At 36.2% G+C, this 13,495-nt stretch overlaps 2 protein-coding genes across 3 annotated transcripts in view; one reads left to right on the plus strand and one right to left on the minus strand.

Annotated features, from left to right (window-relative positions):
- Positions 1-391: 391 nt before the first annotated feature.
- LOC139962732 (glutathione S-transferase 3, mitochondrial-like) lies at positions 392-9,092 on the minus strand. Of its 2 annotated transcripts, none has more exons than XM_071962981.1 (7): positions 8,938-9,092; positions 8,233-8,393; positions 6,456-6,520; positions 5,112-5,169; positions 3,754-3,826; positions 2,348-2,482; positions 392-1,763 (listed from the first exon to the last, which is right to left on the minus strand). In XM_071962981.1, the coding sequence occupies exons 2-6, from the start codon at positions 8,374-8,376 to the stop codon at positions 2,379-2,381; spliced, it is 444 nt and encodes a 147-aa protein (XP_071819082.1). In that variant the 5' UTR covers positions 8,377-8,393; positions 8,938-9,092; the 3' UTR covers positions 392-1,763; positions 2,348-2,378. The 2 variants fall into 2 exon arrangements, with proteins under 2 accessions (XP_071819082.1, XP_071819081.1); XM_071962980.1 differs by having other exon boundaries at positions 8,233-8,390; positions 8,938-9,091.
- Positions 9,093-10,766: 1,674 nt separating this feature from the next.
- Positions 10,767-13,495, plus strand: part of LOC139962812 (organic cation transporter protein-like) — an 83,478-nt gene continuing 80,749 nt past the window's right edge. The window contains exon 1 of the mRNA XM_071963161.1: positions 10,767-10,928. The gene's annotated coding sequence lies outside the window, so the exon portion shown is untranslated. The remainder of the gene's footprint in view (positions 10,929-13,495) is intronic.

The raw sequence follows: 13,495 nt of genomic DNA on the forward strand, positions 1-13,495 counted from the left end.
GTGAAAAGAAAAATAGAAAAGCCCCCAAAAATGTTGTCAGTGGGTAACTCTGACATCAAACCTATTTGCTCAACTTTTGCACTGTCAATATCTCAAACAGTATCGTAGCACTGAATTGAAAATAGGTTCTGCCTGCCCCCTCCCCATTAAAAAAGGCACTCTGAAGTCTGTGAAATGCTTCCTAGCTAAAGGTTCAAGTAACTATTATTTAACATTCTAGCATGTTTAGCTTCCAGTTAAAGGGTTGCTAAGGGGGAGGGGAGGACAGAGACTGTCGTAAAGGGGACAATGCAGATCACCTTTGTTAACATATTCCCGATTGTGAGAGGAAGGCAAATTATTCATTGTAAGAACACACAGACAGAGAGAAAATGAAAGAGAAAAGACAGGATCTTGTAACTGTCCATGTGTAATACATCTTGTAATGAAACAAGCCAAAATTTGATACAAGATCAAGATCAAGATCTGGCAGTTATAAAATGCAGACAAAATATATATGCGAGGAAATTAACATTTCCAGTACTGTTTGCACAATGATTTGAACTGAGTCCATCAAGAGTTCCGGAGTACTGAGTGATAAATCAACTATAAATATTAAATATCAATACACACTATAAGTTCTGGGTATTCACTAAATCACAACCCCTATTATATATATATTTTGTATCTATTTCTTTATCAAGATCTTTTAAACCTAGAAATAGCAGCAACTTATCGTGGAATTACAAGTAACATTTATTTTGAAGCATTGTCCTCCTTGAGTAATTTAACTAGCCAATCAGTTCACACAAATAGGTACAGTTTTCTTTAGAATGAGAAGAAGGAATTGAGTATGAAAGATGTACCCACCTACAACTGATCCACAAAAGCAGCACTTAATACCATTCTCCAAATCGTACAAAATTTTCCTTAAAATATATCTTACACCATAATGTCCCCCAAAATTGAATGGTTGCAGTTTAGGTCATTCTTTTCCCCAATTTTAAACCTTTCTCCAATCTTATTGCAATAATCATGACTATTTCATCAAAGAAGTAGGCCTATATCACAAAGTAGCAGGATATGTTCAAACTTGGTCTCGGATTTTTTTTTTTTTCAATTTCTTTTCTACTTTTGATATTTGTAATGACATAATAATGCATACCCAATAATTCACTTTATATGCAAGAAATCATCGAAATTGAAAAGCAATCATATCTCACATCATGCTATTATTAAAGACAAGCACCTCAGTTACAAACTACGCATGACTAATATCCTTAATCACAGAATCAAAAGTAAAGAAAGAATTCTTAACCCGAAAACCAAAAGGAAAGAAAGCCATAAATGTTACTAGGAGACCTATCTAATATGTCGTTAAAAATTTTTATGAATCAAAGTGAAAGAGCACAGTGATTCAAATCAGACAAATTATACAATGCTGACTAGTAAACACGATATTTGGTATAAAGCTGCCCCGTAAATAAGTTCGGTGAGCAGTAATCCCGAGAGTGTGAGAGTATGTTAAAACAAGATGATATTTTCAAACGTCCAATAACTAAAATGGAGAATGATTAAAACAAAAAAGGAAAGATTGATACAAATTGGCGACAGATTCTTATACAAAATTGATACTGTGTTGTGACATTATTAAAATTATTAATATAAACTATATCTTTGAAAGGAATCATTGAGGATTATTCACAAACAGAAAGTCAAGATACAAAGAAGATACCCATATAACCAAAGAGAAAAAGATTGACGGCCATGAAACATATGGACATCTGAAAGAGATAAAAGAAGAAAATGAAGAGGGGTAAAGGCTTGTGATAAAGGTGAGCAATATTAAAGCATTTGAAAAACTTTGAAAACTAATGTAAAGCTGTAATAATAAAATGATAAAGAGAAACTCTATGGTCCAACGCCTGATTAAAAAAAGTTTGTTTCATTTTTCCAGGACGACAAATACTTCCTACTAAAATAACTGAAGTGATGACAATAACTGAAATTATTAAGTCTATTGTGACAGAATCGGTTGACATTCAGCTGATAAATTTCTGGCAAGTCTATGCCTCTATTTAATATCTCCCACTGATATTCAAGGTGCTTGGTTACCCCAATTTTCACCTTGATCTCCTTGGCGAAGTGACGAAGGGATGTTGTGGCATGGGGAAGAGGTCTACAGGGAGCGCTTTGATAACTTTTTATATCACCTTTTATACAAACCTTAGTTGTAACATGATGTTATGGTTTGCAAGTTTTGAAGTAATTTGTTTGCAATCCAACTTTTTTTACTCCACCCTCCAAAATATTTTGAACTACCCTCAAAGAGGGAGAGCGACCCTCTGTTTGACTATTATGGCTTTACCTTCATACTAATGGGACTCCGCAGTTGGTGGCTAGAGGAAGTGCAGCACATGTAGTGCCAATGAGATAGTAGAACCAAAGAGAACAAACAGGGCAAGGAATCCTAGGATACTGCCAGGAGCCCTCTTGCCTGCATCTGTTGAGGAGATCAAGTAAGATACAAATAAGGAGTGTGTCAACAAAATTCTACTCATGAGGGAAAGGACGGTGGGGGAAAAGGAGGGTGGGTGGAAGGACGGTGGGGTGCGGGAAGGGAGGGGATTTGCTGGGGGAAACTTAACTTAAAACAATCATACCAATTTCTAGCATGTAGCTGGTTTTATTGAGTTACAAACCACAAATTCAATCAAATTTGTAATCTTTCTGTTTTTCCAAACTGGTGAAAATAACCTGTAGCTTGCTTCATTAGTTTACGATAGTAGAAAATATTCTATCTTGATTCCCGATTCAATGAAGGGTAGAATGAATGCATCTTTGATATCAAAGATTTGTAAAGGAATGCTTGAGTCTTGGTGTTTGAATTATGACAGACTTTGTCATATATTTAGATATCTGTTATTCTTTCCTAACACAGCACCAACTTATTATTGTATACTCTTTTCCAATTCAATATCAACAAGATGGGAAGCTGAACTGTCCAGTTGCAAAGCAATACACTCGCAAACTCAAGCAGCTGCTCATAAGTCTCTTTCTGAGTCTGATTGCAACTTTTTCCTAACATAATTCGACTATTTTTAAAAAAGAGATTACAATTAACCAAACTAAGACATCCTTCTAGATATTTTTTTCTTCACCAAATGAATGTAAGTTGAATAATTAGTGGATTTGATGCAATCCTCAACAATTGTAATGTCAGCAGGACAACTTACTATTTAAAAGTTTCTACAGAAAAATATGTGTAAAAGCAAACTTTCAAATGTTTCCACTTTTGCTTCCACATTTTGGCAAAAATACTTAACAAAATAAAAAAAATAAAAAATTATGAGTTACTTTGGTATAGGATTTGACTAAAAACTAGCATTTAAATATTTAAAAAAATCAAATTAAAAACCCGCTTTAAAAAATAAGAAGAACAAAGAGCGGGAAGACAGGTTTGGTTTGAAGAGACTTAGCGCAAGTGATTGCAGTATCAGTCCTATTCTCTAACAAAACTATGATCACAACCTTAAGCAGGATTCTATGACTGCTAACGAACAACCCCTAATTAAGACAAAGACAAGTAGGTACAGCCCCGTCTTTGAGATGAATAGCACACTCGAGAGGGCATGGGGGTTAACATCTTGCGGTCCCTGATTCCTTAGCTGAATTTGTGTGAACTATCTATCCTCTTATGAGAGTGCATTATATGTGTGAACTCAAAGAACATTACACCCCCTCCATTCCTAACCTTATTCTCCTTCATCTTACCTCCAGTGTAGTACCCAACTGCATAGATGAGGCGTCCCACACACCAAACAACTCCAGCAATGCTTGATGCTACCTGTAGATCAGAGTGAATTCAAATTTGAAGATTGCATTATTTTCCTTTTTTTCATCTTGTATCAATCAGCATTAATGCCAAAGAACTACTGTAGATGACAGGGTGGTACAGCGGCACATTTGTTTTTCTTTTAGATGAGATGAAGGCAAAACAAACCAAGTTTATGTATGTAGAAAACACCAAAAACACCAACTGAGTGAAGGGGAGGTGGCCTTTAAAATTGTCTAAATCTATGCAACATTGTTTTAATACTTTTAATCCTTACTTTTTCCCATCTGACATGACAGTCTAAATTGATAAGATTCAAATTTGAGTTCAAATGTTAAATTGGAAGCCACCCGACGTGTTAGTTGTGATCCATAAGCCCTTGCGGGTTTCTCCCACATTTGTGGGTGCTTAAGCGTCGTAAAAATAACTTCCGATTTTTATCATTATTTAAAACATAAGAAACCAATTTACACAAAGCAGTTTAAAGCAAGTAATTATTGAATAAACTACGGTAGCATTCCTAAAATGATTTTCTAAAGAGCAGACAGACATGAGAATAAATTGTGTTATGGTTTGTAACATCCTGATCCTTAATCATGTAATAAACTTAAGTTATAAACAGGAAGAGAAACAAACATTCTGTTGTATAGAAAAGACTAAGTGTGAAACTGGGTCCACATGGCAACCAAATTCATTGCCCCTCCTCTCTCCCTGCACCATCAGCTGCCATGGGTTCACATTCAGTTTTGTAAGGCTGATTTAGAAAACTATGTTTTGGTTTCTTACTGCAACTCTTGAATCCAACAATTTTTGGACCAATTGCTGATTACTGAATCTCACAAACATACAGCTTATTAACTGGACTATTTCAGATATATTACAAACCAAAAGTTAACAAATTCAAAAAATTATCAATGACTTTTTCCCCCCTTTTCGTATGTGATTAAGTACCAAGAACGAAAAGGTTACAAAAGTTTTCCCAATCAGATGACATCATTTATTACTACACTACATTTTTTGGTTTTTTGGTTAACAATCGATGAGGATTTCTTAGTTTGATCAAAGAAGAAAAAAAAAGTCTAAACAGCTGTGTTTATCTTTATCTAGCAATCAAATCAGACTAATATAATGACATTGAATACACAACAGTTCTAATATTATGAAATAAGTGTTGAAATGCTCACAGCTTTGTACCAATATTATCGACCCTGCGGATAAGTATTCTGACCAATATTAATACAAAGTTGTAATAATATTTTGAGAAGGGGAAGAGAAAAGCTCAAAGAGTTAAACATACCGGATACTGCAATCCACCGAGAAGCAAGAACACAATAAAGAAGGGAAGGGTCTCCAGCCTGTAGAAGAGGGAGAAAAAATGAGAAAGAAATTAAATCAATTTTAGTCAACTGAAAAATATTTTACCTTGGGCTAGTCTGAATTTGTATTCTTTGTCTGTCTGTCTGTCTAAATGTTTTTTTTTAAATTGGAGGAAATGGAACTTGAATATTAACTTGAAGGTAATGACATGTTTTTGCTATCATTTTTTGGGTTATATTATTTATGTTTTAATAGCTCAGTTATCAGTACTAACTATCAGGCAGTAAGATTTATTAAACTTTGGAATGCTTTGATGCTTAAATTGATAACGTTTCATTGAAAAAACAAAAAACAATTTCTTTCCAAAAAAGTGCATGGAGCAATGAAAGATAAGACAAACTTAAAAATTCTATATAATGTCCAATAAAATAGGATTTACATTGTGCAAAATCTTCCTGATCTCAATGGAGCATGTCTACAACACAGGTACAGATGGTTGCATAATTTATTTCTCCATCGATATCACATCAGAATCTTGGTCACATCTAGATACGTCAATGATAATTCTTCTTTTCTTTGATATTTGATTCAGTGTAACCCTCAAATCACACTGTTTCGAAAAAGAAATATGGGTTCCTTAAATTATGAAAACTCCTTAATCATCGCCATTAATGTTTTATTGCCAATTTGCCATGCTCCCTGTTACTAATTTGTTATTCCTCTGGCATTCATTCCCATTTCGATGCCATCATAATTTACCTGGGAAATATCAATCATATCAATCACAATTTTTAGGTTACAAAAGCTCATGCTTAATCATCATGGAATAATTACACAAGCTTCCATGTACAAAGCATGTACTAATGGAAACCATTTGCAAGCTATTTATGGTAAAATATCTCTTCTAGGTCTCAATTTTGAGGTACCTACCTTCTTTATTATTTTTAGGGGGGTGGGGGGGGGGGGAGTTAGCAAACATTTATGTGTACGTTTCGTCAGCAGAGACTAAAAGTTGCATAAATCTGTATCACTGGATTGTGTTTCCACTTTTGGAATATGAAAAACAGTGAAAATTGTTATGGGGCAAATTCATAAATGATTGCACTCTTTAGGATGGACTAGGGGGGGGGGAGTGAGGGAAGAGGGAGGGGAATAGGTATTCACCTGTAACAGTTTCAGAATTTAGAATTGAAAAGAGGCACATTCCAAAATTTAATTTAACAAATGACACACAACCATCCTGCATTAAGAGTCAATTCATATAAAAGGTATAATATAAACTAAAATATGAATAAACGGCTCTAGGTAGAGAAAGAGAACATACGCATTCTGATGGGCCCGTTGATAACAGTTGAACTGCTTGCTCTTTTCGCTGTACATGGTTGGATACTATAAAAGTGGAGAAAGATTCATAAGTTAGTTTTTAATCTGTAACTTTACTATTAGAAAATACTATTTCTTGCAAGGAGAAGCTAGATCACTATGATATATTATACTGTACCACAGATGTGAATATTATCAAAGAAATACTTATTGCTTGTGTGGTGTTCAGTTGGTACCTGAGAGGCCACTTAAAGGCATTGAAGACTCGCCCCAAACAGTGCTCTGAAAAAGTTAACTTTCCGTTGCTTGCAAGTGAAGGTTTTTTCTTGTCGATACAAATGCAGACAGTAATGAATTGTGATACCTTGTTAACTTTTATCTAGACCTGAGATGTCCATCGCTGCTATGTACACTGTGTTGTGGGTATTGACCATAGTTGTATGTATTGACTATACACTAGGTCAGATTACCAGCATGAGACCTTTCTTTGTGCGCGAGTCTTCACACCCTTTTAAATCAATGTTTTCCACAAAACTTGAAGTTCATAATGTCACAGATGATATTCAGTACTATACACTTTCACAACAATTTGCTATCCAAGATCAAGTTTCAAGTTCTTGAGAAATTTAGTATATAAATACATAAAAGTACTTATTTATAAATAGCAAGTAAAAACAGTTAAGATTTATAAAGGTTAAAATGGTTAAACAGCAAGGACAATATGAACAAATCATAAATCTAACATTGATGAAAGAATTAAAGTAAACTTTGAGGCACAACACCCTGAATAAAATTTGCAGCCCTATAAATGAAAGAAGTTTTAATACATACAGTGCCAAACTTTGGTGTTAGGGCCCTATTTCTCAAATTGTAACTAGTCGATGAAATGAGTTAAGCTCATTATGAAGCAGGTGGTTCTCACCTCTTTGAATTTTTATAAGCAAGCCTTTTTAAAATCTCTCATAGCTGCATTCTTAACTTGGTTAATCAGCATATTAATATCAAGGCTAAGTATCTTGGGACAGTAACACAAGGACGTTCTAATCTTTTCTGATCCTTAACTAATAAGAAATGGTACCACGTAGATTATATGAGGTCCTTTTTCCTTTCTCACTTCTAACTTGAAATATGGCAAAATAAAAGATGTAAACTAGATATGGAATAATAAACCCTCTTTAAAATTCTTGAAACATAACATGTAAAATTAAGTTAATTGTCAATACACACCTCAGCACCTAGTATCATAGTTTTTCTCACTTTGGTGGTAAGTAGGCCCTCATGTTTAAAATTTAGTATTTCAAAAAAACATTTCTTTAGGATTTCTTTGGATTCAGAGGTTATTTTTTTATCACACATGTATGTATGTATGTATGTATGTATGTATGTATGTATGTATGTATGTATGTATGTATGTATGTATGTATGTATGTATGTATGTATGTATGTATGTATGTATGTATATGTGATCTTCCCGCAAGCAGGAACTCGCGAAAGAAGCCATGGAGGCTTGTAGACTCGCAAGCTGACCGAAGCCAATCAACATGGTGACTCATGAGATACAACAGATTCATTATTATTCATATCCATGCTACCTTTCGAAAATACACACTACAAATGTTAACCACAAAATGGGTTTAAGGGAAAGTAGCAAAAAGCTAATTATTGTTGTAAAAGATATAAGAACAAAAGACTGGAGACCAAACTATTAGAAGAAAATTAGGATTACTGGACAGCATGATAGAAGTTAAAACAAAACAGAAAACTCTTAGGATGCTTACAGGCACATCAAATTTCTTGCGGGCATACACAACCATCTCAGCCAGGAAAAAGAACACTATGAAGGTCAAAGGAAGGACGGCAATGACGTAGCCATACTCATCAGGAATCGTAATGGATGCCATATCTGTCTTTGTAACTGTCATTGCTGTTGTCTGAACTGCTAAGATATAAGGAATATATATATTCGACCATTAAATATACAATCATGATAACTGAATACATGGAATTTGTCTATGGGGAAACTCAACTTAAAATATATTTGAGAAGGTATACATAGCCTAGGCATGGTGATATGAATTATTCATACATTCATACAAGATACATTGCAACACAAACATGTATAGATCTATACAATGCTTTTCTATTACTGGTCATACGTAGGCATAACAATGTTTCATTACATAATACTAATGCACTGACTTGCCCCTAGGTACTGTTATTGGGTGGGTGGTCAGGAGAAACTTCGTGAATGTAGTCCGAGACTAGGCCTAGTTCCTACTGTTAAAAGTTAGGCCTAGCCTACTGAGTACTGTAGCCTAACACTAGTGACAGTTATGTACACGAGATCGTCCTCAGTGCCATACTAATTACTATTACTGCCAAAATGGTTGTAACTTTTATCAAAACATCACAAAGACAAAAGTCCTCATTTATTTGCAACAAAACTGCTTAATTCTTGCGCAAACATATGAATTTGCACTTACTCTTCTGTTTTAATGTTCCCCTGACTGTAACCGTGTTGCCTTTGGACGGACAGTATTTCTACGTAGCGCTAACACTTCACTAATCACTAGTGAAAGACAAGGTGAAAACCATGGAGCTTTTAAAAAAAATTGGATGGGCATGAGGCGACCTGCAAAGGTCGCTATATCGCAAGGCTCTTCAGACATGGCCCTGTTCAATGAATAAATTCTGTCGTCCCTCTGAAATACCCAAAGAAAAAAAATGATTTTGTCGCTTCCTCATCACATCCTCATCACTTTGGAAATGTCACATCTATTGACACTTTTAAGAAACATTGAAAACTTATCTTTTTTGGCTTGAGTATGGGCATTAATCTCGGTTTTATTCACATTACTGTACCCACTGATTTGTATGTATATTTTTATTTTTATGTTCTTTATTGTGGTTTATAACCCTGTTACATATCCTTCTTTTACTTTTTATTGCTGTTGTTACTACTTTAAGGTTTTCTTAAGTGTGGTAAATTTATATTCCAGGTATCGGTTCTTTTGTACAGTGCTCTTGAGCATGTTTTATTTCATGATAACAGCACTTAAATATATGGTATTTATTATATACATATATTTTATTATATTGTTTTGCTGCATCAGCGCTTGAAACCATTTGATCTTAGCAGTTTGTTTAGTGATGTTATATGCGATACTGCATCCCATCAAATAACAACAGACATTTTACACGTAACCTAACACAACATGCCTCTCCGACGAGCGTAGTCTAGCTTTTTTAAACTCTTTGGTCAGTGCACCAAATACAGAAGATCCAGACCGCTTCCAGGGACCGTTTGCAACAAAACTGCCTAATCATTGCACCACAAGCTGTCGTGATCGTCAGCTCCAGAATGCTGCAACATTCTAGCGTAATAAAAGATGACTGGGCAAATTTTAGGCTAGAAAAGTCATAGTCTCTCCAAATCTGGAAGCTTCTTTACGTATTTAGTTGATGACGACGTCGCCTCATCAGTGTAGGTCTAAATTGTTCTATCAATTCTAATAACTCAACCGCCGCCGTTGACAGCACTGGCGTGCACAGGGTAAAATGGGGTGTGCAGTGTGTGTGTGTGGGAGGGGGAGGGGTGGGAGAATTCAATGACCCCACGGCAGCATCCCTCATTTGCAAAAACACTTAATTCGCATCTGCCCCTCCCATATGGATTCAGGTCACTACTTAAATCAGTCGGAGGAATTTTTGAATATATACCGTAATTCATCAGCACAATAGAGTGTTTAGATCTACTTACAATTGTAGGCTATATACTTTAATTATAGCCTAAATACGCTCAGAATGTTCCATTTGAAGTTTATATCCTGGGGGAGGAGCACAGACCTTCTCAGAGTCGGCTTCGATTAGCCTTTATAAGTCCTTCATTCGCCTCCGCGCTACCACTAAAGTTCAGCCCATAATTTCATCATTGGGGAGAGTTCGATTCCCCCCCCCTCCCCCACTACCCATCTTTGAAATCCTGTGCACGCTTCTGGTTAAAGCATAAGTTTATTTTCAGACTAAATGTAATTTCTTTCATTAGCTGGACAGACTGCATCAGTTAATATGCTTGTTAAGCAAACATTCATACATCACTGAGTACTAGGCTATGTTTCGGCCCACTGATCGCTTCTCGGCGCTTTGTCAAAGATCATATATGTGATAATATGTATTCAGTACACGGTAGATCGCTTACCGACATTTAATCTGATCATGTGCAATATCTTTTCCATTTCCAACGGATTCGTGACAGAAGCTCGACCATCCACTTTCAGCCCCCCCCCCCCTGACTCCCGTCCCCTCTACCATGTGCTGTGCAGCCGCGTAACGCTTGATCTCTCCCAAACGGCCGAGAAGCAAAATAATTTGTAATGAAACGTGCCAGTTTTCGTCAGCCAGTCACAGGGCGTTAAAGCCCAATGAGTTAATTGTGCGTTGAAGTCAACGGAGACCAACTGACATTCCAGCAAAGGTAACCATTGCTGTCTTCCCTTCTTCATTGTATGTCTCATATTGTTCTTAAGAATGTAAGCCAATTGATCTATAGAACTAATACCATGAGCAACCAGAAGTTGGCGAGCTTCTGTAGAGATGAAAGTCTTACCAAAGAGATGTACCGCGTGGTTAAAAAGTTAAAAGCAAACTGTACGTCCATTTATATGACGACCGAGACAGAGGCGTCTTGTTGTGAGCGAAGGCTCCATATGAAATCGCAAATTGAGATATAAAACAAAATATTGAGTGTTATCAATGTGAGAGAATAAGAATAATAGAAAAAAAAAACGTTTTTTTTTTTACCAGATATATATTTTAATGAAGACAACAAGGCAAGCAAGACTTGTTCAACAAGACAAGATTTCAAAAAAAAAAGATTGGTTTTGCCCTGGATTGGTTGAAGCCAAGTCCCATGTCTGGGGATATGCCCCATGTAGACAAAAGATGGACATGGAGTAGTGCATTGCTACAATTTGGGATATTGAATAAGGTCTACAGGCAAGGTTGTGCTAATAATTACTTTTATTGTTTTGTATGTACACCCCATTACCCTTGGATCCGCGCCTGCAACAAAATTCAACTATCCAATGTCATATATCTTGAAAGACGTAAAATTACATTACCCCCCCCCCTCCCCCAAAGAGAGGGCAAAATTTAATCTTATAAGTGTGATGGCGCTAGTTTTAAACTCTACGCTATTTTTTATAGAAAATGTCAATATGGGATTTAAAGCATCCGTATAGATTCAGTATAAGGAGAATTACGCCTCATCAGGCCACGTATTCAGAGGACGGTGGCTGTACACATTCCGGTCGCAAAGAGTGTCTTAGACCCTCTGGTCATATGTAATGATTCAACTACGCCACCTAAAACGCTTCTGGTCGATTTGACCGACCCTCTTCGCATCCTCACGGGTTCCTTTGCGACATCAAGGGAGACTTGACACGGGATCCTAGGCCACAAAAGCGCCATACCATCACCGGAGCGTTATGAACTCCTTTGTGTCTTGATCCTTAGCACGGCTACATGACATCAACAAGACGTGGGTCTTTCACCAGACTCTACCACATTGTCCACCACATCAGCTGATAAAATACTCGTTTGAATTAATATATAAAGATATTCTTGAGGGGACCTGCGACAGGGAAAATGATTTTTTTTTTACATCCTGACTTGATATAGATTCGATCCCGGAACTTCAGGCCACCATTTTCAGCTGCAGCTCTATCATCTGAGCCACCTGAACAGTTACGTCTAAAGCAGCTTGAATTCATTATAGAGGTTGGAGAAAATCTATTCAATGCAATAAATTGCACTGCTTTTAAACAAAATCGCGCAGTTAATCTTCCTTCGCATTAGTTCAATACATAAGAATACTTAAATATACAATAAGGTTTCTTGCTATTTTTTTTATTACCGTACATTGGAGCAATAAGAAAAATCATATGTTGTATTTTAATGTTCAATGGCCTTACGCTACAATTCAGTTGTCGACTTCAAAGCAGGCAGATCGATAATTCAGGAATTTGATACTGTAGTAGTGAATCTGATTATTATCGTTAAATATTTTTTTTAATTTTCATATTTTTACTTAATGTGAAAGAATACAGAAAGCAGTATGTCAGTATTTGGTTATGTTAAAGCTTTGATATTTTAACAATATTTATGAAATACAAACTCGATAAAATAGAAAAAAGTAAAAGTACTATTACACATATATGTTATGACACGAAAAGGAAGAAAAATTGGTAGATCAGGAATACAGGAAATCTTAGTGCAATGATTGTAGTGGTGATATTCAGTGGCGTGCGCAGTATTTCAAAGCTGTGTGTATGTCGGAGGGGGATTACTGTATCACCCCCTCCCCCCTCTGATTGATTTATATATAGACGATGAACCCTTAATGCAAAATCCAGGGGCGATTCAAGGATTTTATAAAGGAGGGGGGTGTGGCACTGGGGTAATTTTAGCCGACTCCATGTAGGTCTTATTGTGTAGATAAATGATTGACATGACATTTCCAAACGAAGGGCCCCGATGACGTCATTCATTCTGCTTTTGCCAGATGCGCTTACAAATTATCACAATTTTAGAAGGGGGGGGGGGCGGGAATCGTATCTTCTCTATACAAAATGCTTTGAGATGTGGTTTCGCCAAAAGATTTAGAAAACTGCCAGCAGTCATGCTAAGCATTCACTGAACGTTAGACACCAGCAAATAGTTTTTAACCCCGAAGATTGTGAATAAGCCAAGGAGTCTCTCGAGGAACGACTTCCGTCTGCTCCCCAAAGCAATAGCTCTTACTTAGAGTGGAAGTAGGCCTATACGGTACCCTCTTTGATAATAAGAGTAACTTTCAATCATATTAAAATGGATTATCTTGGGCACTTTCAAAGGGTAAAAGAAAAGCCGAATATCAATTTTTATTTCTCAGGTTTTCTTCATCATGTTGAGATAGAATGAGAACCCCTGCCTGTTTTTCAGCCAAGCTTTAACCAATTTTATGACGTTGCTTTCATCCGTATTTACATTTCCCGTATTTCT

Source organism: Apostichopus japonicus, chromosome 21 (genome assembly GCF_037975245.1).
Source record: "Apostichopus japonicus isolate 1M-3 chromosome 21, ASM3797524v1, whole genome shotgun sequence".
NCBI classification, from domain to species: Eukaryota; Metazoa; Echinodermata; class Holothuroidea; order Aspidochirotida; family Stichopodidae; genus Apostichopus; species Apostichopus japonicus.